The sequence below is a fragment of the Pyrgilauda ruficollis genome, unplaced genomic scaffold, assembly GCF_017590135.1.
Source record: "Pyrgilauda ruficollis isolate IOZ18807 unplaced genomic scaffold, ASM1759013v1 scaffold14, whole genome shotgun sequence".
In the NCBI taxonomy this organism is placed as follows: domain Eukaryota; kingdom Metazoa; phylum Chordata; class Aves; order Passeriformes; family Passeridae; genus Pyrgilauda; species Pyrgilauda ruficollis.
In genome coordinates, this window is record NW_024512543.1 from 6,648,041 (window position 1) to 6,674,744 (window position 26,704).

The 26,704-nt window shown below is 36.8% G+C and overlaps 2 protein-coding genes across 5 annotated transcripts in view; one reads left to right on the forward strand and one right to left on the reverse strand.

The window, feature by feature from the left end:
• The window catches only part of UBR1 (ubiquitin protein ligase E3 component n-recognin 1), a 61,079-nt gene extending 50,025 nt beyond the window's left edge, over nucleotides 1–11,054 (forward strand). For all 4 annotated transcript variants that reach the window (XM_041459839.1, XM_041459837.1, XM_041459835.1 and 1 more), the window contains exons 38-47: nucleotides 150–217; nucleotides 1,109–1,259; nucleotides 2,085–2,172; nucleotides 2,853–2,986; nucleotides 4,133–4,241; nucleotides 6,326–6,382; nucleotides 6,863–6,940; nucleotides 7,594–7,764; nucleotides 7,915–8,016; nucleotides 8,471–11,054. In XM_041459839.1, coding sequence (XP_041315773.1) covers nucleotides 150–217; nucleotides 1,109–1,259; nucleotides 2,085–2,172; nucleotides 2,853–2,986; nucleotides 4,133–4,241; nucleotides 6,326–6,382; nucleotides 6,863–6,940; nucleotides 7,594–7,764; nucleotides 7,915–8,016; nucleotides 8,471–8,612 — 1,100 coding nt within the window. In that variant the 3' untranslated portion in view covers nucleotides 8,613–11,054. The remainder of the gene's footprint in view (nucleotides 1–149; nucleotides 218–1,108; nucleotides 1,260–2,084; nucleotides 2,173–2,852; nucleotides 2,987–4,132; nucleotides 4,242–6,325; nucleotides 6,383–6,862; nucleotides 6,941–7,593; nucleotides 7,765–7,914; nucleotides 8,017–8,470) is intronic.
• A 4,569-nt stretch (nucleotides 11,055–15,623) lies between these two features.
• On the reverse strand, nucleotides 15,624–25,659 carry LOC121349478 (photoreceptor outer segment membrane glycoprotein 2). The gene is made up of 4 exons (XM_041459967.1): nucleotides 25,208–25,659; nucleotides 21,410–22,078; nucleotides 17,374–17,620; nucleotides 15,624–15,942 (listed from the first exon to the last, which is right to left on the reverse strand). The coding sequence occupies exons 2-4, from the start codon at nucleotides 21,988–21,990 to the stop codon at nucleotides 15,676–15,678; spliced, it is 1,095 nt and encodes a 364-aa protein (XP_041315901.1). The 5' UTR covers nucleotides 21,991–22,078; nucleotides 25,208–25,659; the 3' UTR covers nucleotides 15,624–15,675.
• Between the last annotated feature and the right edge of the window lie 1,045 nt (nucleotides 25,660–26,704).

Genomic DNA, 26,704 nt, shown 5'->3' on the forward strand with positions numbered 1-26,704 from the left:
ATTAAATAGTTCCTTACTTAGGGATCTAGACCTTTGTTTGGTGAAAATACGGAAATGATTGAGGCTCTAAAATCAGATTCTGATACTACAGTTCAATCCAAAAGAAGAAAATACATGCTAAATGTATAACTGATACCTTTATTTTGTAGTTCTCCTACCAAACTTTAAAGGGGAGGACACTCCATCTCTCTTAGAAGTAGATATGTTCCACATTTTGGTAAGCAGGTTCATTTTATTATTCATATTAGTACTTTCTTCTGAGCACAAATTTTTGTGTACTGTACTCTGTAAATAGTATGTGTTCACTTGCGTGAGTCAAATAATAAATGAGCAACAATCAAATGATTGCATATGACTGCTGTGTTTACTTCTAGTTCTGCTAACTTTCAAATCTTTGCTGTCTTGTTCTTAGTAAATTTCCTTCTTGCAATCTCAATCTTCTTTTTACCACTTCCATTCTTATTAAGCATAAAAAAATAAATTTAAAAATGTACTCAGTTTCTTTCCCTCACTTTCTCTTTGTCTCAGTCAGTATCTCATACTCTGATTCCTTCACGTTGACTCTCATTACCTCCTATATTTTTCTTGGACTCTTCTTTCTGTTCTTAATATGAATCTGTATTTTAGGTTTTTCTACCATTTAAAAAAATCCAAAAAAAAGCAACAAAGCCACTTAATATGAATCTGTATTATAGGTTTTTCTGCCATTTAAAAAAATCCAAAAAAACAGCAACAAAACCAAACTCACCAAATAAAATCTGTCATGCCCTGGCTACCCTTCTATCTAATGCTTGGTCTCACTTCCCACTTTTTTCAATGTGCTTTGTCTCCTGTCAAAGAGCAGAAAACTAAGCTTTTTAAGAACTGGGCATGGTATATCTCTAAACTGATAATTACCATTCAGCTCTGTCTGAGTTTCCTAGGTGCCCTAGTGCTTAAACTCTCCAGTGAGTTTTTGCTACAGTTTGAATTAAAACTAGCAAGATAGATTAATATACTCAGACTACAGAAATAAAATACAAATGTATGGTGAGAATATAATTGCTACCCTTGTATCTATTACCAAATTTTTGGCACTTTAATATTTGCCTATTCCTTTTCACTGTAGGTGGGAGCTGTGTTATCCTTTCCATCTTTATACTGGGAAGATGCTGTAGATTTGCAACCTTCATCAGTTAGTTCAGCCTATAACCATCTCTACCTCTTCCATCTGACAACACTGGCACACATAATGCAAATTGTCATCTCTTCAGCAACAGGTAGATGTGTATTTGTGTTGCATTTTTCTGGCATTTTTGCACAGTATCTTAAAAATAATGGATTGATACCATTAGTGTCTTCCAGGTAGAAACATCCTCATAAGAAGTGACACTTAGGCCTAGGTAGTAGTAACTGTTTTCTGGTAAAAATTAAATAGCACTACATCAAGTTCAGATCATTTTATTAGGTCACTTCTGTGTGCTTAGGCTAAGAAAACCAAATAGTTATTGATATACCAGTACTTGCTTCAGTCAGTCATTTCAGAGGGGTAACTTCCCCTTCTTCACTCCTTGTAAGAGAATCAAAGTTCTGCCAGCATCACTGAGCTGCCCTGAGATAATCCATATGGATTTGGGAAATAAAATTTTCTTTGTCCTTCAACTTCGTGAATACCCAGATCTGAAATACAGAATCCTGTAAACTGATAGGAGAGAACTTTTCTCTCTATTAGTTAAAAACTGCCTGTGGACTTTCTAGCTAGTACTTTGTTTTTTCTTCAGTATGATAGGAACTTTTAAAAAATCTGGACATTTAAAAAAATTTCTGTAGCTTGAGCTATGTAAGACAACTTCAAAAGTTCAAGGGAAGGAAGTGGTTCTTGACTGAGGATAAGCAATGAAGGTGTAATCCTGATTCTTCCTTACAGCACTAAGTCTTAGGAGAACATTTTTAAGACAGAAAACAGCAAATAGAAACGAGTTAAGCAAATTAAAGTGGAATTAATTCTGTAATGCAATTGAATAATAAAAAGGTTTTAGTATTTGTAAAAGAGAAGTGTGTCAGGATGTAGTGTATTTACAGTGGATTCTTCTTTTTGTGTGCAGAATCCCCTACTGCTCACTCCTCTGACAATAGTGAGGAGGCACAGTCGGCAGAGTCTTTCTGTAGAGAGGTTTGCCAGTACACCAGTGGGTAAGTAACAGTTCAGTTGTAGTGTTAAATTTTCTTGGAAAGACAGCAATCCACAGGATTGACCAGGATAACACACAAGACAGGGTAAAAAAATACTTATTTTATATGGGGAGTTAGCACAGTGCCTTGTGCTTTCTTCCCGTGCTCCTGAACACTGAAACTGGTGAAAGAAATGCTCTTAGTTAAAGTGGCTACTTTTTGTGGACAGAAGAGTGAATTGTTAGCCTGAGGATGAAAAAATACCTGTATCCATTGTGGAGAGAAATACATCCAACTGCAGTATTTATTTTTCTTTGCTTTGAATATTTTGGTTTAGATCTCTTGTGTTACAAATGGAATCCAAAAAGAAGGAAATTGTCCTACTACAAAAGGGGGATAACTGTGAAGCTGAACATTGTTGCTTGTTTGAGTGTTAGTGCCCATTTTTCAGACTTTTTTTGACAGGTACAGCTGTCTAATTTGAAGATTTAATACAAGTGTGGTTCATAAACTCAGTACCCATTCCTTGTGCAAAGGGGAAGTTGGAAGTTAAGTCCTGGTGGCTGTGTTTCACAGAATTTGGGGTACACGAGGGTTGCTTCTACGCAGCTACCATTCTACCAATGCTAGCCAAAATATGATAGTGCTAGAATGATTTGCACTATGAATTACTGCAGCTTTTTCTCATTTGTGTTTTACAGTTGCTTTAGTCAAGATATTCCAGGCTGGCTTGTGTGGGATTGTGTTAAAAAAGGCATCATGCCTTACCTTCGTTGTGCTGCTTTATTTTTTCATTATTTGCTGGGAGTTTCTCCACCTGAGGAGCTACTGCAAGGTAAATATGAGAAAACAAATGTATGACCTTCTTTGTCTGGAAAGAATTTTTAAATGTTCACAATAATGTAACAATAGCAAATACATGAAAATAAGACTTGGAAAGTAAAGGAATTACTAATTTATAAAGGAAGGGACAGGCATGTGAAGCTAAGTTGTGCTGACCTGCATAGAAAAGCATTACTTCTGAGTATATGTAAATATGTGAATTATCAGGGATGTATTGATAGTAAGTACTTGTTGATAAAGATTCAGCAGTTTAAGAATAATTTCAGGAATTTAGGTTGCATCACCTGAGAAATTGCCTGAAATATATTTTAAAAGCCCAGGGTTTTGTATAGTGCTAATGTTGGTAAATGCTAACGATACAGGGATTGAGGAAAACAAAGCCAAAGAGGTACAAAGCACATTATAAAACTTAAGTCCCTTCCTTGAAGGATCCTAATGCATTACTGATACTAACTCCAAAAATAAATATTTTTGTGTCAAAATGCAAGGAAACACAAAATCATCAACTATTTAGAAAGAGGGGCAGTAATTTTATGAATAACTGAGGCGCATATATATATATATAGCATGTATAATATATAACAACAAAAATACAAAATTGATTTATATAAACTGTGAACTGAGTTTGAATTTTGTTAGAATATACAAGTCAAAATTGGGATATGCTGTTATCCTTATCAGGGGTCTGGATCTTTCATTCTGTAGGGAGGAGTCTTTCTGGTGAACCAACAATGTAATTTTGTGTAGCAGAGACAATAAATGACCACCCAGCAAAATTTAATATCATTGAGGACTATCGTAAGGATAGTGAAAAACTAAAATGCCAGTGCAGAAATCTGTTGCACTTGTGTTATGTATTACGCAATTATAATTTAAGCAAGGAATTCTGTTATGTAATGTATGCATTTAAAAATACTTAATATATATCAAATTTATTTAAACCGATCCTCAGCTAATCCAAATTATTATAGCTCTGATTAAATTGGCAGAATAATACCTAGTTGCACTATGTAGGGCTATGATGAAGCTGTAGGATACAGACTATTCAATGGAAAAGGGATCAGGAGATTTCTAGTTTTGAGTGAATTATTCAGCAGTGTTGAAACACTTAAACACTCATTCATGTTTTCTTTTGCAGTTTCTGAAGAAGGGCAATTCAAGGCACTTTGTAGTTACCTCTCTCTACCTACAAATTTGTTCCTGCTCTTCCATGAATATTGGGACACAGTAAATCCACTGCTTCAAAGGTACTAACTGGGAGTGGACAGGCCATGTTCTTTTGTGGTGGTCCTGTGGGAATTCTAGATCAAAATTGTTAATAAATGACTGAGCTCAAATTCATACTAAAGTTCTAAAAACTTTGTACAGGTACACTGAATCTCTTAAAGCACTTCAGAAACATAAAGCACTCTGTATTTTATGATAATTCCAATATTAAATAATTATAGTTTAAGGGACTAGTGCTTGCAGACCTGTATGAAGCCATACAGACAGAAGTTATTTTAAACCATTGCGTGTTTGATATGCCATTCAATGTTCATTTGCCCATTTTTAACCTGTCTACAGCAAAAGTGCTGATTACATGAGCTATAAAATGAGATGTGGAAAATCATGTAGCTGGCAGGGTGAGGCTTTTTTTTTTTAATTTCCTCTCAACATGTGCAAAATAGACTGGTGGATGTTGAAATTGGCTTAATGGTTAAAAGGTACAATTTGAGCGTTAAGTACATTGCCATCTGCAGTCATGGAATCACAGAATGTTAGAGAGCTGGGAGGAACGTTAAAGATCATCTGGATCCCACCCCCCTGCCATGGGCAGGGACACTCTCCACTAAACCAGGCTGCTCCAAGTTTATTCAACCTGGCCTTGAACACTTCCAGGGTTGGGGCATCCACAACTTCTCTGGGCAACCTGTTCCAGTATCTTACCATCCTCAAAGGAAAGAATTTCTTCCTAATTTCTAACCTAAATTTCTCTTTCAGTTTGTGAAAGTAGCAGTAGAGAAAACATTCTTTCTTTAGCAGTAAAGAAAGAATTGGTTAAATTCTGCATTCAAAACCTCAAATTAACAGACACACCATACCTCATCCCCAATTAAGAATAAACCAGCTATATTGTATTGGAGAATGTGTATTTAACATGACCATTTGGGCAGCTGGTGACAGTAATGGTTATTCCTGGTTCTTGACAGAGTTCGCTGACTCACATTACCTTTTACTGCATTGTTTGGTTGGGTTTTTTAACCTCTAGTTGTTTTAGCCTCTGTTGTCTAGATTTCTTCAATTTATGGACATTTTGAACTGTTGATTTCCAACAGTCCATATAGCTGACCTAAACAGTTCTCTATGTACGGTCTTATTATGATCAATTCCATTTGTAGTATATATTATTACTTATAAATTAATAGATTAATTTTTACAAGTAAACTATTAAATATGTTTGTCTTACTTGTTCTTACATATTAGCTTAAAGACATAGAAGTGTTCCTAAGACATCACAGGAGATGATGCTTGTGAATATTGGGAAAAATCACTAGAAGCAGGATTAAGAAATAGTTACAGTGCTACAGAAAAAGAGGTTTTAGGTAGGAGGCTACATATTTAACATAATAGTAACAGTTGCCAAATCATCATGCAGGTTCCCATATGTTTTTTCACAGAATCTTATTTCAGAAGACTGAATTTGATGATTGTTGAGAAATGTGTTAAATGAAGCATACTAGATTGACCATCTGCTGCAGTTCTTTCTCCCTTCTTTTTTTTTTTTCCATAGCAATAACTTAAAAGGCATCTCAAACATACCAGCTCCTCTCTTCAGTAATTGGTCAATACCTGCCACTGTTTTGGTAGACATGTTTGGCCATTCTAAGCAAGCATGCATCACGTAATAAACCATGGTAAAATAGCCATTAGGTGATGATTATTTAATGAAAGCAGCAAATGTTTTTCTATTAGAATGCACAATATTTATTTATGCTGTATCTTTTAGCGCTTGTGTTTCAAAAGGTGCTGTGTATTGTAGCCCACGTTGAGGAACTGAATATGTCTGAAGACTTCTTGCATTGTTTAACTGTGTAAATCTAGTGGTTTTATTTGCATGATGGTATTTTTAAGTGTTATTTCACATAGGTTTTTCCTCCTGTATGCAAAACATTCTCCTGAAGAAAACTGCTAAAAAACACCCCTACTTTTCCTTGCAAAGTTTTAGGTAGAACTGTCAATGCTTTTTATCAGTGTTTTGCCTTTGCTTATCACTTACTAGTTTAGTTTAATGAACCTAAATGAATATTTTTATCAAATGCTGTCATCTGCAAATATTTGTTTGAAATAGGTGGTGTGCTGATCCAGTGGTGTTAAGTTGTTTGAAAGGGAAAAGCATTGCAATAAGGTAAGCTTATTGTTGTTGTTTTCTCCTGGTTTTGACTTAAAACACTTGAAAGAATGAAATGCTTATTGTGGGCAAGTCAGAGACTAAATGTTTTATTCCTTCTGCTCTACTGCTAGAAGTATATTTGTTTTTAAATGTCTTGTTATTCCTCATACAGTGACTCTTTATTGAGACTGTACGACATTGTTAGACAAGTAATCTGTCCTGCTCTAGGAAAGAACAAAAGCTAACTGAAATAGGAAATGTTTTCATACATGTAGGTTATATGTGAAGTTTAAGTTTAACACCTTTGCTGGAATATAGAAATGTTGAAGCTCCCATGTGGAGCATCTCATTTGGGATTCCAGGACTGAAGAATTGCTCTAGAATTGTGGACTTCTTTAGAAATGACCAAAAGCTTAGCAGGGATTTGTGGGTATTTATTCCATTGTTTACTTTGATCTTTATTATTCTCATAATACTTCTGTTTCACTTACCCAGGTATCCTAGAAAAAGAAATCATTTAATAGAGCTTCCTGAAGACTACAGTTGCCTTTTGAATCAAGCCTCTCAGTTTAGGTAAGATGTGGCATATTTAGTTGCTTCCTTAGGTGTTTTGTCACTTCTAGTGAATTTTATATTCTTGCAGTTACTGTAACTGGTATTGACAGAATACAGAAATTATTTTGTAGTGAAGGCATTGTTATGGTTATACTGGCCAATACTAGCAGCTGTTCATTTTAAATGTGAAGCACAACAGCTTGCTAAATGAAGTCACTTGTGTTTGATGAGACAACATATAAAATTTTTATAGCTCAGTCTGCTGGTCATTTTTCTTCTGTGGAATGTGCATTTGTTTTGGCCATAAGCCTGAAAATTATTTTTGCACTGGACACAACAAACCCAGATGATGGCACTGTTTTATGCCAAGAAAAGTGAATCATAGGATAATTGAGGTCAGAAGGGACTTCTGTTGATCATCTAGTTCAACCTCCTACTCAAAGCAGATATCTTGCAGATAAATAATTTCAAGCAGTGTGAAAATACAACATAGGGAAGCAGATATTATATCACAATCATATAACATCTGTCTTAGGTTTTTGATTGTGATTCAGGGTATTTAATTGGTTGGATAGGTATTTTTGGTCTTTTCTTAAGGAACATTAACCTTAGTTAACATTTCTTTTAAAGTTTTGATTTCTTCTGTGACATACTGGTTACACTTCTTTTAGATGCCCACGGTCTTCTGATGATGAACAAAAGCACCCAGTATTGTGTTTGTTCTGTGGGGCAATGCTGTGTTCCCAAAACACTTGCTGTCAGGAGCTGGTGAATGGGGAGGAGCTGGGAGCCTGTACTTCTCATGCTCTTCAGTGTGGAGCTGGAGTCTGCATGTTTCTCAAGTAAGTAGCCAGAATTCACAGCATTGTCCAAGCATTTGATTATTTTTGTCTGAGATAAGGAAATGTTACTTTGACATAAATTATAGCTTAACAGAAATGGAAGAGCCTTCTTGGAGTTGTATTTTAAATGTAGCTATTCTTTTCTTTAAGAATCAGGGAATGCAAAGTTGTCCTCATTGAAGGTAAAACCAGGGGCTGCTTATATCCTGCACCCTACTTGGATGAATATGGAGAAACAGATCCAGGTTTAAAGTAAGTAAATGCTTGACTTCCTACCTTTCCATTTTTATATCTCCTTCCTTCTTGTACTCGTTATATCTCTTTCCTTCTTATACACATTCTTTTGTCTAGTGTTTGTAGCACAGTATGTAATGTGTGTGTTGGCCTGGGGAACTGATGGCAGTTTCCAGTCAGGGATGGGCAGTTTATAATGAGAAAATACACTTTTTTGGTACTGTTAAACTTTCTGACTTTTCTCAAGAATGCTTTGTATGCATTTCATTAGAAACACGTGAGGGCTGCCATTGCTCAAATGTCATCATAGAAATGGCAGTCATTACTTGTCACAAGTAGAGATTTTTACATTTCTGATAGACTTGTTTGGAATTTAATTAGTATTTAATTAGTCTAGAGTTAATGTTAGCCTATTTATTGGACACTTGCTCTTCTGATATGCTAACTGGTTATTCTCTTTTCCCCTCTGAAGAAGAGGCAATCCCCTGCACTTATGTCAGGAGCGTTACCGGAAGCTCCATCTGCTGTGGCAGCAGCACTGCATCATAGAGGAGATTGCCAGGAGCCAAGAAACAAATCAGATCTTCTTCGGATTCAACTGGCAGCTGCTCTGAGTCTCTTGATTTAGTGAAAACTCTGACCTGTGGCAGTGCTTTGGAAAAGGAAACGAGGGTGACAGTAAAAAATCTCAAGTGGTTTCTGTAGTTCAGACAATTAATTGATGGATTCTCTAGGTTGGATATATCACTGATGCATTGAAACAGAAACTCATAATATATTTTCCTCTTTTTTCCTTTCAAAAAAAAAGGAAAGTCACATTCTGTAATTATTACTGAACCAGAAATATTTCCATTTTTTTCAGCAGTTTGAATTGTTTTACATGTTTTCATGAGGACAGTTCCCAAATGCTGTTTTTCAGAGCACACACCACATTTGTCTCTTCCATGACTTGAGAACATATCTAAATGGTGTTGCCAAGGAAAAGCCTCCTTTACTTTCTTCCTGGGTTCTTTTCCCAAGCTTAGTGAAGCTTTAAATAGATCAAGATCATATTGGAGTGGAAGTGGTGCCAGGTCTTTAGTCACCTGCAGCAACAGGTACAATAAAAAGTAAGTTTTACAGAAAAAGCTTGCATTCAGATATACCTTGGGATTTAATGAAGAGTTTTCATTGATGAATTCTTTAAATGAGTGTGGAATAGAAAGCGCTTGGGGGGATTACCATCTTGCTTGTTGCATCAAAAAATTAAATCTGTGCTTTTTGCATTGCCAGAACTGCACTTTATCTAATGAATTTATCCTCCATTAATGTATATCATAGGAGGTCTGGAGCTTCACCATTTGCCTAGGTTGTGGTTAGTTTTACTTCTTTTACAGTTTGTCTTCTGAGACTTTCCCCAAGAATCAAAAGTGAAAATACTGCAGGTAGGTAGTTGTAGTGTAGCTCTGTAAGCTGTACAAGAGCCAGAAACCTCAGTGAAGTAAACAGCCTTCAAAGCTATCACTGGACTAAAATCAAGGCCCAAAACCAGCAAGTTTTAGAATCAGAAATAAGTTTGCCCATATTTGAGGGGTTTTCCACTCATCATCCTCGTTGTTTGGAGCATGTTTTGGAGTCTGCATAAATGAAATGGTGTGTTTTGGGAGGCATGTTCAGTGTCAGGTACAGCAGAAAAGAGAAGAAAAGGTGGCTAAATCTTTGCCCTTCAGTAGTTAATAGCACATTGTGATTGAACTCTCTCAATGATATGTGATTGTGCTTCAGTTCTAAATGTTTGTTGTTCTGTTTTCTGAATTTCAGCCATAATATACATGAAGGAATTTGTAATGTGATGGGTAAAAACTCTTTCACATGGAAATGGCATCTCCTGAGAAAGTTTGAAGTTGTCACTATCCTCCATTTCCCTGCCCCTTTGCTATTTGGATTCTTTTGTGCCATTTTAATCAGGCTTTCAAGGGGAGGTTTTCAGATTAATATCTGAGTGTTTTTGTATGATTTCTTTTTTTTGTTTTTTTTTCCCACAATTGCACGAGAGATAGTAGAATCATAATTAATGATTTAGATTTAAATACCATTATTCTGGGTTTTTTTTAAATGTTTTTTGAGTATGTATGTATGAGTGCACTGAACAGCACCATAACTAATCTAAAGATGGAATACCAGTGATCTCAAACATTGTTCTGGTTTCAAATACTTTTAAAAAACTTTTGCTGTAATCCTTCCCCAGTGATATAAAAAGTTGGCTTTGGTATATTTTCCAGGTATTCTCTTTCTTGAAATTAAGACCATTCTCCTTACTTTGATTCTGTCAGATTTTAAACCTGAATATTGAACTCCTAGAAGACAAACACTAATTCTGTTAGTCTTCTCTAAAACATGTTTGAAACACATACTGAGTTTAGAACAGTTGTCATGAAAACTTGCACTGGTGATTTTTATATCATCAAAACACTGCTTACAAACAAAAATATTGAATTAAGACTGGCAAATGCCTCATTGATACCAAACCTGTATTCTTTGTTTCCCGCTGATATTTACATATTCAGTTATCAAAACCTTTCAGTTATCTTGCACTTCACTGATACAAAATTTCCGTTTTCCAATATGGAGTGAGATCACTTTATTTTGTTTTCTGTCTGAACTGTCGTAGACAAGGACAGGAGCTGGTAAGAGCAGGTGAGCTCCTTTAAAGCTCTGGAAATCTCTATAGCTAAAGAAGTGGGAGAGGAAAGTTGAGTCTTTCTGTACGTTTGCACATACTAATTTAGCAAATGGGCTCCCCTATAATTCACTGACTAGCGTGGTCATCTTTCATTTCATAAATTACTATGCAGTTTTGTTCACTGTGAGTATAATCTGTATTTAGTGACTGCAAGATGCTTATGCCACTTATTTCTGTTCCATCCAAGCTGACAGAAGTTATTTGATAATGCACATACTGGTATCTTAAATTGCAAAAATGTAAATTTGAAACTTGTATAATGTTCTTGTGCTTTTAAAATAAAATATCTTGTATATGTATATTTAAAAAAAAGGAAATAAAGTAACTTCTCGTAGATTATTCAGTTTTTATTTGAAGGCACTTTGGCACCTCACAGTTCATTTTACAAGAGTGTTATAGTGGTGTCTGTCAGTATAGGAAAGGAGAAAAGCTGGTAAATGGTTGGTAATCTGTTATCCATGTGGACTGTATCTTGTAGGTTGCACTGTAAGGAATGGTAGCATGCTTTTTGTCATGTAAAGATACACTCCACTTGAAACTTGTCCTAGTGTTTTACAGATGCAAATTCCTGCAGTGTCTACATAAATTTCTACAAGAAGTTAAAAGTACAGAATTTAATATTTATATGCCCTGAAACTGATTTAGTTGGTTTTGTATCTTCTTGAAGACCTGGCTGTACTGTTTGGCAGATATTAACCTCTAGAAAGGGAAACTTTATGGTGTTGGTCTCATCTGCTGTGTGATACATACTTTTAAAAAAAGTGGTTTATTATAGACCTAAGCAAACAGTCAAGACATCTTTTACGTAGATATGGCCATTACTTCTTGCTCTTTATGTTACAGGCTGCTGGTTGTCATCATGTTCTCTCTGCTTTGTTGAAGCTTTGGGCACAATTTGAGTGTTAATGATGTTGCTCTTTATGCTTATTCTTAGTAAATGGTTTTTAAGAACTGAATTACTGAAAAGGTAAAAGGTAGAGGTAGATAGTTTGAAGTTTGCTAACAAAAATGTTCTGAAGAAAATTAGAACAGGAATCCTGTTAATTAAGGCAAAAAGAAAAGAAGCCACAACAGTATTTCTTGTGTAATAAAAATCTCAATGTAAAAAGTTACACAGAGGAGTATTTTCACTATTATATGCTTTGCATTGTGGTTGAAATCCATTTACTTTCTAGACAACAACCTTGAATAATCTCCAATGTAAACTATTCAGATTCCTAATACAACATCTATATTGTTTCTTAGATTCTTTTAGCCTATTGCTTGACAAGGTGTTCAAAGATATTTTATCAAAAATAGAAGTAGTTTCATTTCTCTTCTTTCTTTTTATCAGTATTTTCCAGGTAGGCTAAATTGGAAGGTTGATACAGGAAAAAAATGGCTAATAATGAAAATCAACTTCCTTACCTGTGTCTCAAATCTAGTCATTTCTAATCCTAGTTACGTTTCTCTGAAGTTCCCTTCAGTCCAGTCAAAATCGTTCATGAGAGTGAAGTTATGTAAAGGAAATTTGCATTGAAGGAGAGCAAGCTGAAATTCCAAGAGGTGATATATACATGATTTTGTGTAATGGTGAGTAAGAGATCAGGTAGAGAGTTAAACATGAGACATTACAATGGGACTTGACTTTTCTTATTGCTGTTCATGAGATCAGTGTCAAAAAAGGGGTATAGTTGGTGCTGTATAAGTACAGGTTGTCAAACAACTTAGAGTCCATCAGACTTAATTTTAGGTTTTTAGGCTTTATGCTTGAGTGAATGAGCTGCAGCAAAATGTTGTGAAGCACAAAGTGGAGACTGTAGATTTCACAATCATTTCAAGTCCTTGCTGTATTTGTGGTTAGCCTTTTTAGAAGACTGCAGAACCTTATCTCTCCTCCTCAGTTGTGCCTGAAATTTAATATTGGCCTCTTTGGGTACAAGAATTGAGATGCTCATCCCAAGGTACCAGTTCCTGCTTGAACTATGTTCATTTTAACTAAATCCTAAATGTGCTGCATGTTTATATTTCTTACTATTTTTTCTCTGTGGTCAACATAGACTAAGTGTTTTTAGTGGCAATGAGCAAGCTTTAAAGGAAGAGCATTGTACATGCAATTTCTAAAGAAACTCTCATTGTGCCTTCACCAGAAACTCTACATTACAGTGTTCATTTTCATTTTTAAATTAAGAATTTGATAAAGAAGACAGTTTTATGCATAAGTGAGTTCCTTACTCTGGAGTTTTCTGTATTGTTATAAATTTTGGGCTGGATTAGGCATTAGTAACAAATAGGATAAGAAGTGTCCCCAGAATCGTATTTGTTTCTGTATCTGAGCAGATGCCCTGGCTTAAAGGCTTGGCTCACTAATGCCATCTCCGTCTTTATGAATTACAGAGAATTAAAGATGGAGTCTGTGCTGCTGCCTGAGTTTGTTTCCTTGATCCAGTGCCTCTGATGTTAAATACTGCAGGAAACCCAAACTATCGTGACAGGTGCTGTAAAGGAAGCTGGATATGTAGGGTGTAGCACTTCCATGTTCTGAGGAAATCAATAAATACAAAGCAAAGAAGAAAGCACTTATTAACAAAAGTAAATTTTATCCTGATACTGTGGAACAAGCTGTTATCCTTTTATAATGTATTCCTATCGGTGGAGACTCTGAATGCCTAGACAGGATAGAAATTAACAGTCTAATGACTAAGTAATTACTGGTAATAGGTCAGATAAGGACTGTTGCCTGTGAGATGTATGCTGAAAGTAAGCTAATTTCAAAACCAATCCACATTCCACTGCTGCAGTTTGGGGCAGTTAGCTGAGAGATAAAGGTTAATGTGCTAAATGCTGATTAATCTTTTATGGTAAAATGTGTTTTCTTCATATGCAAGTAAATGAGCTATGTGGGGGTCAGAGAAAATTGTATAGCTGGATACTTAACCTCTGCTCTTTGTGGCAATGTGTTACAGCTGCTGCTGGATGGCATTTTTTTTGTCTTGACAGAGATGCTGAGGCTGGATCATCAGTTCACTTTTCCTTCCAAATCTGTTTTTTCAGAACAGATTCTTGACAAACCCATTAACTAGAAAACTATCAAAAGAGTAAGCTCGCAGTTCTTATAATTCTACAAGCTTTAGTTATTGAGGTCTAGGACTGTTTTACCAAAAATAGAATAAAATTGTCTTGAGGAAGTGACTGCTATTGACTGACACAGGTGACACTTGGCATACTTATCTGAAAAAAAAATACACTGCATTTAAAGAAAAATACGTGAAATCCGATTAGTTTACAATACATGAGTGTCTTTCTCCTTGATCTCTCAAGGAACTACAACTTTCTGCATTCATTCTTTTCCAGCCTGTATCAGCTAATTATAGAGCTGCTGGTAAGTACTTCTGGCTCTCAGAAATGGCTGAAGGAATTACACACCAGTTAAGTTTTAATCACTCACTCAAAGTGATTGCAATGAAGACAAGAAGCAGGCATACAGGTAAGTGCAGTGCAAAGAGAAGAATTAGCAGTTCTTGTAGAAGGAAGGCTCAGATTATAAATCTAGATCTTTGAAGGGGTTTTAGGATGCTTAAGTGTAGGCCTATCATGTTAGGCAGTGGAGGAATTCCGGTTGAAATTATGGTCATGGATATAGCCTGCTGGAATTACACTACAAGTTATTACATTTCACAGTTTATTTACAATATATCCTTATAGTATAATTTTTGCTTTTTCTCATGGGATACTACAATATTTATGTAAAGAAATTTTTACTGTTATTTTGCACAGTTTCAAAAGCAGGAATTGTTCTATTTAAAATATTTCAGTGATAAAACTTGTTTTACTTGATTATCCAAAGAATGCACTCACAGCAGTGACAAGTAAAATATTTCATTTGGTCTTTCCACCTCTGTTTTTTATTGGTACTTTTTTCCTGCTGACTATTAATGATCAGTTACAGTCATAGGGCATCCTGTAACTACAGGTGTTTTGGGCATTGAAGGTTTTCACTCTATGCATTGACAAAGCTCCTGAGTAGCAGGGGTGTGATGTGTGAGCTGTCAGTCTGTCTGCCTTCATTGATTACAAATAACCTCTTACCTTCCCACCCCTGGATCAGTGTGGTAAGTACTTTTGAAACTAGGAGCTTTCAAACATCTAGGATCGTCAGTGTTTGTTTCATAGGAAGTATGTACTTGTTTTTAAGCTTGTACTGTCACATGCTAGTTGGAAGTTTAAATATCCCTGCACAAGCTGGCAGTTTTCTTAAGCAGAGAACTTTCAACTGTACCCTTTGACTTTCAGGGAAGTGGGGCAACTAGCTTTCTCTGAACTATTGGAGGGGGACAAATGAAAAGGTACTTCAGACATTTTGGGAAAAACAAGTTAAATTCTTTTGTGGTAACTTTTATTGCCTTCACCTGAATTTCACATACATGGTGCATTCTTGTAGGCTGTAATATATGTATATTTTTGTTAAAATTTCCCCTTTCCTAACTTGTACCAGCAGAATCTTCATTTCAGTTTTTGTCTTCTTTTCTATAAACAATCTTTTTATCCAGTGTAATAATTTCTTTTGGGATTTCCCTGCTACTGGGATTTTTATAGGTGTAATGACAAACTTCTTTGGTACCTATTCAACTAATCTTTGTTAGTACATGTAGACCCACGCTGTCTGAAATATTTGCTTGTGCATAGTGATTATTCTGATGCATTCAGACCATGATAGAAGTCTGTAGGTAAAGGAGAGAAAGTGGGGGAAATTGCAGAAGTTTCTTGCAGTGTTGAGAATCAGGGATTTTACAAGTAAAAACACATCCCTCCAAAGAAGTATCAGCATTTTTGGAGTTGTCACCAGTCTGTGGCTTGTTCAATTGTTCTACTAGTTTTTCTACTTTTTTTTTTTTCCCCACCAGATAAAATCTGGTGACTGTAGGACTGTAATAGAGCAAAGCTACATGTGTGATGTCATTTCTTGGAAGATCTGCCTACCTAGCTGCAGGGATAGATTTTGTTGTAATATTAGTTTTGTCACAGTCTGTGTTTTGAACGTTAATGTTGGGGTCGTTTATGCCTGAGACAGTGGAGATCTGGTTGGCTTTGCCGAGATTCTTAATGATGTTGATGTTGTATTTGGCAGTTTCCACGAAACTATTTTCTAGTAACCAACCATCTGATTCACCCTCCAGATCTCCTAGCAGAAGGACGTTCTTCATGGCTGTCTGCAGGTACCGGACACCAATCAGTACAGAGAGCTGTAAGAAACAGTTAATGGTTAAACAGTTGAAATTGCAGCCTCAGTTCTATCACTCACTCAGTTTTCTGACTTGTGTATTTACAGGCCTCATAACTGTGTGTGAAGCAGACAGACTCTTTATCCTAGCAGTATGCCTAACCACTTTTCCAGTTAGTTACACTTTAAGATAAATATAGCGGGGAGAGATGGATTGATTCTCTCTTCATGCTTCAGGTAGCAATCCCCTTTGCACATAAATACCTAGAATTACTCGTGAACCTTGTAGCCTCAGAGACTGCAACTAATTGCTGTGGAATGGATGGTAAATTAATGGGGCCATCAATCACTAGGAAAGAAAAAATTGTAATATGTTAATTTCAGTGGATTTTTTTTTCCACTGACATTGGTCAAATCAATATTTCTTCCAAGGAGGTTAATCGTTCCTGGGTGAGCCATATGTGTCAAACATGCCAAGGCATGAAAATTAAGAAGGATGGCCTATAGCAGAGGCTCAAGTGTAAGCTTAGGAAAAAGCCCCACTTTCATTGTTCTCTTAGAATCAAGATCAGCTTGTCAATATTTAAGGGAACACAGAGAGCTGCCTCACAGCTTTTCACATGCTGCAGGTTATTTCTGGCACCACAACCCCTCCTAGAACTGCCTGAGGACTGTTGTGAACTACTTAAATTACAATGTTAATATTTATGTAATAAATAGAGCAATAGTAAAAAAACTAAAACATACTAAAAATGTAAGAAAACTTTATTGGAGCCTGTGCCATTGGGGAGTCCTTTACTTGCAGATGACAACATCCAGAGAACTCTTCTTTACAGACATCAGCAGGAACACTTCAGCTTTGCAGGCGTGTAGCTTGCCTGGGATGTGATTATTTTGATTGCATAACCAGCAGCCCAGTCTGCTTCTAAAAGGATCATATGCCATGACTGACTGCAAGTACTGTTTATTCTGGTGAAACAATGTAATATAAAAAGGCTTTGAGATATTAATAAAATGCTCAATTTTAATTATAAACAAAATTAATGCATTGAGCCAAAGACCTACTCATATTTTATATATTTCTTAAAACTGACTTAAAACAACACTCAGACCTTCTCACCAAATTTCCTTGCAGTTGTGTCACTGCATGTATAATCCTATATCTGATCCCGTAAATGCATCAGGGAAGGGAATATGCTGTATTCTGTTGAAAAAGCTCTATAAGTTTTATACATGGTTTCTGATAGTTCTCATCCTTAACAAGATTTCCTTCTGATCTGTGGACTTTGGAAAAGTTGTCTTTACTGAAAGAAAACCTACAACATTCCTGAAGTGCTTGTGGACTTTATACTGGATACTGAGGCACTTCTCATGTGTTACACCATCATCGTTTTCCATCCTGGAGAGACAGAAGACTGATTAATCTGATAGAGACCATTTTTGTGAGACTTACCTCGAACAACCAAATAAGCAATGCTGCAATGCCAATGGATCTCATGATACCAGTGTAGTAATCCAGCAGGGCCTCTCTGCACCCCTTCATCCAGATATTGAGCTCCTCTGTGAGGAAATCGTAGTTGTAGTGAGCACTGTTGTTTGTCAGCTGGTACTGGATGCAGGGCCGTGGCGAGCTGGGGTTGCAGCAGCTGAAGGGGACTCCATCCACTAAGAACTTCCCATCAACATTGCTCTTCAGGCGGCTGCAACAGGACAAAGTCTGGGCATTACAAACCTGGTGGCAGCAGCAGGCAGTGCCTGTGATTATAGAAAAGGGAGTAACACAACTCTGCTGCAGTGTAGGCCTCTCCAACATAACAAAAAGAAAATGAGGATATACTTTCAACTGGAAAAGTTGTTTACTGCAGGAACACTGAATATTGGATTTGCTGTATTTAAGTGTGGTATAGCACAGTACCTCATGTGGTTCTTCTTTCTGTGCCACAAGACATGAGTTCATTGTTCAGGGAGATGTTGCCTTTTTAGGTATCTTTGTACTGAGTACTAAAGACAATTTTTGGACTTGTTTATCTTGGTGGAAATCTAATGGAAGTTATATCCCTGGAAGTCCTGTGTTTCACTACTTCTGGATTAATTTTTCAATATGATCATTCCATGAGAGGGATCCTAATACAAGAACAACTTTGTATGCCACAGGAAGCACTGGAGATCATCTGCTGGCCTTTTGCCACTGTACCCATTGCAAGGGCTGGTGCAGCACATGTTTTGGGAGTAATTCACAAGGAAGTTTCTACTTCTTGTAATTTCACTTTCTGTAACTTTAAGAAATATATTTATTGCTAAAAATACTCTTTTTGCTCTGTAAGATCAGGAGGAAAACAAGTGGTGAAATAAGAAAGATGAAGAGGAATAGGAAAAAAAAAAAATATTGGATGGAAAGAGAACACAGTCTCAAATTAACCAAGATTTTCTGGAAGATAAATGAATCCTTGGCATCTGTTTTCTTCAGAGAAAGAGATTTTCCAGAAACTGGACAGTATCTAAGAGGCTGAGAGACACTCTCACACCTTGGAGAAGCAATCTCTAAGCATGTATCTATTTTTATTAGATTAGATTAGATTTCCTGAGACAGCCCCATGGGTGAGAACCATGTTCTGATTTATCAAGTCCCTTTGTAAGGGGACTATAATACATGATAGATAATTTTCACTTAGATATACAGCATTCACTATTTGCCAATAGTAAATTTTCTACTATTTTCCAAAACATACTAATTTATTAATGTTTGCAAATAATATTTTTCTGTTCCAGTACAGCTGATCTAAATGAGAGGGAAAGAAATCATTACAAGAAGCTCATTAGGTAAACAGAATGAGCAGAAACACTGTGGTCCAGTCTTGATCTGGAATTTGGGACCTTCAAATTAATAAATGTAACCTTCAAATGAAACATAAGCTGCTAGGAAGCTCAGTATTTGTGTCAGTGCTGTGATGGCAGAAAAATTGCTTTTATTTTATTGCTGTGAGCCCACTAAATACACCCTCTTTTTTTGTTTCTTGTCCTTTTCTTCCTCTGTTTTTAATTTGGGTTGTAGTGTTTTTGTGTTTTATTTAAAGTTCGCTCAAAAACATTTTCCTCAAAGATCTCTCCAGGTAAATCAGGAAGTTCACCTGCCATTTCCCACTCCCATTAGAAATGAGATAGGCATGAATTTTTTCCATTTTCAAGTCTAGCTTTTCATTTTGTTGCCATCATATCCTTGGTTATGGCAACAGAATGGAATCAATGCAAAAGAGTCCAAATAATCCACTGAAGATAGACTGAAGTGTGTGAGCCATGTTGTGGGCATAGGCAAAACCAAGCACTGGAAGGGGAGGGAGCCAGAGAGGCACAAACCAGAGGGCTCCAGTGTGGGAGGAGAAAAGAAAGCTCACGGAGGAGAGGAAGACTGGCACGTTGTGGCCCTCTATGTTTCAGGGTATTAAATATATTTAATGACCCCAATATAGTACAGCATTTAAGATGGTTGAAGTACAATCTCTTAAACTGGGTCTTAAGCTTTTCTTTTGATTCCAAATATCAATTTAAATACTTTCTTTTGTTCCAGGCTTGTTATAAAGAGGAATCCTCTTTCTACTGCCAACAGTAGCAGTTTTCAGACTTGGGTTATATCCTCCTGCCACTGTGTTTCCTCTGCTAGTGGCAAATTTAAAAATTATTTCATTTGTGTCTTCGTACTTAATAGTATCTTGGTACTGTTAGAAGGGAAGACCTTAGTGAAAGAGTTGGTGGAGCAACACATTCACTGCTATTTGCTGTTACAATTCAAAGTTGTTATGGTATTGTAAAGCAAACATTTGCTTTTGAGCAAATATGATTTTTACCCAACCAAAGCAATGGTAGCATTGTACTGCTGTAACCTCACATTCCTACCATTCCACTGACTGTTTCCATGCCTTGCCAAATTGTGGTGTTGGCAATAGAGCTGTAGAACAGGGTTTTGCAGGAAGGTGAAAAGCTCCTTTTTCCAAAAGGTTACATGTGAGTTCACAGTATGTCAGATCTCACCTGCTTTGCCGCTTGCTCTACAAACTACTGACACAGAGTACAGGTTGAAACCAAGAAAGATTTGATTCCTTCTCCATCCTTTCAGAACATTGCCAGTTGGACTTTACTTCCAGTGATTTAATAGCAAATGTTTCACTACCAGATTTGTGGAAGTCATGGTATAGTTTTGTTATACAGCACCAACTTGGATTCTCCCAATCAAGATAAAATTAAGCAATCTAACCGCAGCAAAAGAAATTCAGAAACTAATTACCTCACACATATTTCACTGTCACCTTCTGCCTAAATGGGGAAAAAGCTAACTGACAGTGTATTCTCAAAACAGTGGCAGAGCACAGGTGATCCTGTAGAAGAAAACACAGCTTAATTAAGACCCTTACTGTCTTTAATTAAGACATTACTGTTTCTGCCTCTCTCACAGAAATAAAAGGAAGTATATTTTACTTTTGACCTCACACTAAGCTACTACTCTTAAATTCCTGGGGATCATCTTTGTTGTCATGTCACTTTTCAGCATAGACCCAAGACTTGAAACAGCTCTGGGTCAGTGTTCTGTGTGACACTTTCTGGCTTCTCTCTTGAGAATGCTTGTATTGCTTTATTTCCACAGACAAGTGTCTTCTGTATGCTGGTGCCCTTGTTTGTATTCTCCTAGGTCCTGCCCTCTGCCATATTTGCAGCTTTCTATATATGCTTTGCTATCATGGCAGTTTCAAATTGCAAATTCTGTAAAATTAAGACCTTTGGCCTCCCTTTCTCTTGGCTTTATTGTCACTGATTTTTGAGTTCAACAAAATGCAGCATTTGACAAATGCTAGTCAAGCTCTTTCCATTTGTCTTTCCTGGGAATATAAAGCTACTACTGTCTTGTCAGTGAAGACCTTTTTCAGCTTTAGAAGAATTATTACAGGCTGGATTATCTACTTTTGGAAGTTTTTAATCTTTACCTTCCCTGTAAGTATTACCACTCTTCTTTTTGAGCATATAATTTCACAGTTGCTACATCACGTGAAGCACCATCACCAGAAAGAAATGGGCGATACCTGCTTTTTTATGCAGTGTATGTGATGTTTGGCAGTTTCTCACGTGTGAACATACAGATTTGAACTTGGGATTGCAAAGCCTAATACCTTGAAGAAGAGGGGTCTTTCAGTGCTTAGAATTGACTGTGCAACGTACTGATAGTACAATCCTTTTCTTACTGTTATCAGCTCACTATAAATGAAATTAAAATTTTGAGGTAGCTAATTCACCACACTGAAAAAGGAAATACATCTTTGCTTTGCATCCCTAAAGATTTAGCAAAAGACAGCTTTTGACTGTGCATGTATTTAGCATATTTTGTGAGTAACCTGATGATTCTACATTTTTTTTTAAGATACAAAGGTCCAGAAAAAAAGGGCTTTCCAGTCTTAAAAGAGTTTTTCTTCTAGAATTTTTTGTTATGACTGATAAATACTTACTCCAGAACCTCCTTGGAAGCCATATTCAGATACCGAGGAGATACCCACTGAATTTCAAACCAGTCTCTAAAGCCATTGTTTCCACAGCAACGGAATCCAATTTGTAACAAATCCACTGTTTTCTTTAAGAAACATCGCCCAGGTATGTCTGTGTCTTTATAGAACTTAATGGCATCCCTCAGTCCCAGATAGAGAGACTCTTCCAGCTCGTTCCTCATGGTGTAGCACATGAGAGCACCCACCAGGATGCAGAAGGTGAAACAGAATGTACATATGATGTATGGCAGCATTACTAGTTTCCAGCGAGAGAACTTGTTTGCATCTGAGCAGTCGTAGCAGATTTTGCCCCCCAGAAAGTTGATGATACATGCTATGACCCCTACAGAGATCAGCATGTTGGGGACAGAGTTAATGTCCCCTTTTGCCATCACTTCATTGCGCTTCTTGATCTCTATTTTCAGAAAGAGGCCAAGACTGAAGAGAATGATCCCACTCACTACAGAAACCCAGTTGAGGATCCATAAGATCTGAGCTAATTTGTCCCTCTTGGTTTTGGTGAATTTGACTTTGAGGACAGCCATAGTCAGACACGCATTAGGAAAAGAAGCGTAGGTCAAGGGAAGCTCATAAGCTGATTAGGAGCATGGATCCAAGGCGTGCAGTAGAAATCTGAAGAAGAGGGAGAGAGATTACTGTCTGTTTGACCAGGTATTTATAGAGCCTACAAAAGAACTTCCTGCGCAGCCTCACGCACTATGAGTCTTGCCAAGGGAATGCCCCAGTGAAATTTATTGCTTAAATTTCATAACAATATGAATCACTTAAAAAAATTCTAAGGACCAACTAGAGCAATTAAAAGTAAGTTAATAGTATAGACAGAGACTCTGGATTCCTATGAATTTTTGTCAAGACCAATTTTCTGTGCAGACCTGATATCTAAAAGTGAACTGGTCTGCTGTCTTTTCTTCAGAAGACTCAGTGTCTTTCCCTTCTATTTGTTGCCTGCATTTTTTAAAATAATTATAGGTATTTATTATTCTTAGGTTCCTGTGTTATGGTCAGGTTTGTGTTCAGAAGTTGAATGAACAAACATATGTACAACCTTCTTTTTGTCTTTCCTCTCCAGAAAACGTTCTTGTCTTGCTCCTAATTTGGCAACTCTCATTAGAGTGATTTTATACTGTAAAACTCTGCATTATATAATTATATAGTCATTTAATTCCACTAATACGATGGCATTTATAAACAGTAAATTGTAATCCTGTAAATCTGGGCAAATAGAGATGTATAAGCAGCATAATATTTTCTAAGTTAGTGGATGCTATTACTGAATAAAACCTGTATCAGCTAAAACAGGATGAAAAATACCTGGGGACAGACAAGCTGGACAAAAGCAGGGCTACACTGACCCAGTAAAGGATCCCCAGCTGCAGTGAAGCTTAGCATTGGGTAAGCAGATTGTTGCAGAATGCAGTTTAAAAAGGTAATGGAATCCCAGCATCTTCATGTGTTTATGTTGGAAGGAATCAGTTCAGTTTGTACAGGCAAGGAATACATTGTGTGATTCGTATTAGGATATGGCTAAATATTTTCATACACTAAGATTTTAAGGCCTGTGAGATCTAATTAATTCAAATTTCATTTATTTACTCCTGCATTTATAGAGAAAACTAATTCTTCTCAAAGCTATTCAGCTTTGTATCTTCTGTACAATGTAGAGAATAGCGTACAAAATGTGCAGTGTTTTTCCTTTCCAGTCTATTTCCAAAGGTATTGAGGCCAGCAGCTTTCTGAATTTAAAAACAGGGTCCTAGTTGTGATGATTGTTAAGGCTGATTATCAGTTATGGCTGAATATTGGTTGTGATCATATTGTGATAATCATATAAATGATAGACACCTTATAGAGACGTCCAGAGAATAGTAATTTATAAAATTACAACACTTTCTTCACACCTTTCTTCTCCAGTACTGTTCAGACCTCCTTTGAAGGGATCATGCTCTGGTGGTACAGAATTAAGCCTCCCTGTGAATTCAGCTGACAGCCTGAATAAGCCTGCTAAGCCTGGAGACAGTATCTTTGATTGCTTCACCATTTAAGCAGTTCATGACTTGACCTTAAATAACTGTAAATGATGGCTGCTAATAGATTTATTTGCCCCTGATACTCAGGCCTCAGAGCTCACAACAGCGAGAATCTGTTGTGAAATTTACTGATTGCTGATACACAGTTCACATTCAATGGCCAGCACACATGAATGCATCACTCAGTATTTGTTTCTGTGAAACACGTGTGCATATTTGAAAAATGCCTCAAAATTGTTCAGCACACAATTAGTTACAGTGTCACTGAAAACACGTATTTAGTTTAACATTTGGACAAAAGTTGTAAATAGTTCTACTCAAAATTAATCTACTCTAGAGGCATTATTGATTTTGAAAATGTAGATTTGAGACTTTATCATATTCTAGCCATAAAGAAATTTGAAGTTGAGTTCCGTAAGCAGGGATATATTTAATCTCATGTAGCTGTTCTGTCCCAAATTTTCAGATGCCTGAATTTAAAAAAAAGTAAAAACTTGCGTGCATGAAAAATTCTCCTGGTAATTCCTTGTCTCCAGAAGTTCTCATAAGGTATTCTTAGCTTCTTTTGTGCATTTTTAGTATTGTTGTAGGATCAGATTTTATGGAACATTTGACATTTATCTTACAGTGCTACCCACACCAGCAGCATAAGATCTGTGATTTCATGGAGTCCTAGTGCCAGAAAAAAGGGATGGAATGGCTGGTTGTTGTAGTTCAAAGGCCACTTGTTGACTGACCCTGGCTGTCACTGATATACTTGGGATTGATCTTTGGGAGACACTGTGCTTCTCATGAAACCTTGAGTGCATTGAGTCTGGGACAGAAGAGCAAGTTATCTATTCTTGTTCCTAGCCTTCTACATGGATACTTATGTTAAGATTTTCACCTATGCTAACAGTTTAACAGAATTTATTTCTGATAATAAGATTCTCTTCACATCATAAAGAATTTTATAAATGCATCATAACGTTATTCTTTCCCTAACCGTTTAATAAAGAATTGAATACTAATACATTTATTAGTGTAAGATCTATTGGAACACATGCACAACTGTGTAGTATAATTTTTTGAACGCCATGAAGAAAGGTTTTCCAGAAAGAACTGAACTGCAGTTATGAGCTAAAAGTGTCAGTCTTGCTCTGCAACCTGTGTCTATTCTTCTCCGAGTCAAAGTTGGCAGTGGGTTACTGTAAAGCCACAAATGCTCCCAGGATTTCAGTGGAAGTAATGCCTCTGTCACAGTTCTTAGAAACCTTTGCACGTGAGCCACTCCAGAATTATGAATCATATATACACAGACATACTTTCCCCAGCTATGGGACAGCAAACTGGATTTTATTCTCTAAAGGGAGAAATACTTCTGTCAACAAAACAAGACAAATAAGTGTAGAAATTTCTCCCATACTATCAATACTGTTCTCAAGCTTTCTTTGTCTAATTCAGATTTATCCAACTTTAAACACAGCTTCCATCACCATACAATTTGCTTCCAAGATGTCACCTAGCTGTTCCTTTGCTATCAAATTCCCCTAACTATATTGAACAAGACATAGCACAGCTATTTTTTAATAATATTTACCTATTAGATACAAATTGTTCACAGAAATTTTGCTATTTTGTCATAAACAAGCCACATCTTACTGATTTTGCTAAAATCTGCTATTTTAGCTAAACATACATTGATATTTCTGACATTATAAAAGAAACCACTAACCTGCTTCAGAGGACTGAACAGGATCTTGAAACTGGTAACTTGCTGAATAGAAGGGAGAAAATACCTGAATTGGACATCCTGAGGATGACTGAAATACTGATTTCCTGATGTCTCTGTAGTTGCTCTGTCTTCACACTGACTCACCAATGGAGATGGAGAAAACCACTTCAACTCTCTTGCCTGTGCTAATCTCTCCTTCATCTCTAATCACAGCTAAGAGATTTATTTCAAGGTTCTTATGCCACCAGATTAAATCCCGCAAAAGAGGCCAATTAACTGAGTGTGAACTGGGATTTCACCAACAAAATGGTTTACAGGACTTTCTTCTACCTTTTTACCCTGCTGGAGATTTGGGCTAGTAAGCAACAGAACTGTTTTTCAGTACCTGCTAATGTCTTCAATAGCTCTTATCTTGTTTTTAACAATAAATATGCCTCCAAAGGAGGGAAGAATGGGAATAATGAAACTTTGTGATTCTGTGGGAAGGGAAAATCTATCTTAGGCAACTATTATTTATATCCACTATTATGTTCCTTACCCATCATTCCATATTTTGTTGCTTTGGATGAAATTTTCTGTTCTCTGTGTATTGAATGTGATTGTCCAAGAAAAGAATTCAAGTAACCAAGACCAATTGGATCAGCTGTATGATTCACAGTAGGTTCTGGTTTGGGAAGCTTTTGAGGTTCAAGAACAATCTAATAGAAACGTCTGTCCTTGTCTCTTATCTAGCCCTATTCCAAGCCAGATGCAAAAGTGTCATGTCCTCTGTCTTTTCTGAGCCCAGCAAGTAGCAATTTGTGGGACACATGTGGCTGGTTTGAACTGGCAATGGTGGTGGCAACAAGCTGAGTCTGCAGCAGGGCTTTGTCAAGTTAGAGGTGATGTCAGTACCAAAACTGAATCCCTAAGCAGGACCAGGTTTGAGCTGTAGAGTCCATATTTATAACACCCTAGCACAGCAGAGAGAGTTCAGTGGGCACATGACTGACTGCAAGAGACCCTGCACCAGGCATTGTAAGCGTGTAGAAATATTCTCAAAAGCATAAACTGTCCTCTCCTGGCTTATGATAAGCAATAAACCAGCAGCCTGATATGACTGTGGTTCTAACTCTGTGTTCTGGCAGTACACTGGCTCTATCCTGCCTGTGTCCCAGTGATTCAGAGCATACGTGATACATCTGGGACCTGTTGGACCTGCTGCATATAGACCACACAAATGCTTGCATATGATCAAATACACCCCAATTGCATTGAATTAATCCTGTGCACAAATCATTCATGCTTTGGACTTGCAGCACTCGTGCAGACCACAGGAAATATTTTAGATCTGTTCAAATGTGTTGGTTTGTGTACAGATTAACTCCATGGAAGCATATTCATTCAATAGGTATAATGTATTCCTTGGGTACAGCACAAGCACACAAATGTACACATTTTGAGCTGTTGTTCAGCTGGTATGTGATATATCAGAAATCCTGGACAAATGGCTGTAGT

Coding starts and splice junctions, on each gene's coding strand:
- LOC121349478 (XM_041459967.1), bottom strand. CDS start 21,990: ATGGCTGTCCTCAAAGTCAAATTCACCAAAACCAAGAGGGACAAATTA. Junction 17,621..21,409: donor GCTTCCAAGGAGGTTCTGGA/GTAAGTATTTAT, acceptor GTCCTGTTGCAG/CCGCCTGAAGAGCAATGTTG. Junction 15,943..17,373: donor TGCTTATTTGGTTGTTCGAG/GTAAGTCTCACA, acceptor TGTTTCTTACAG/CTCTCTGTACTGATTGGTGT.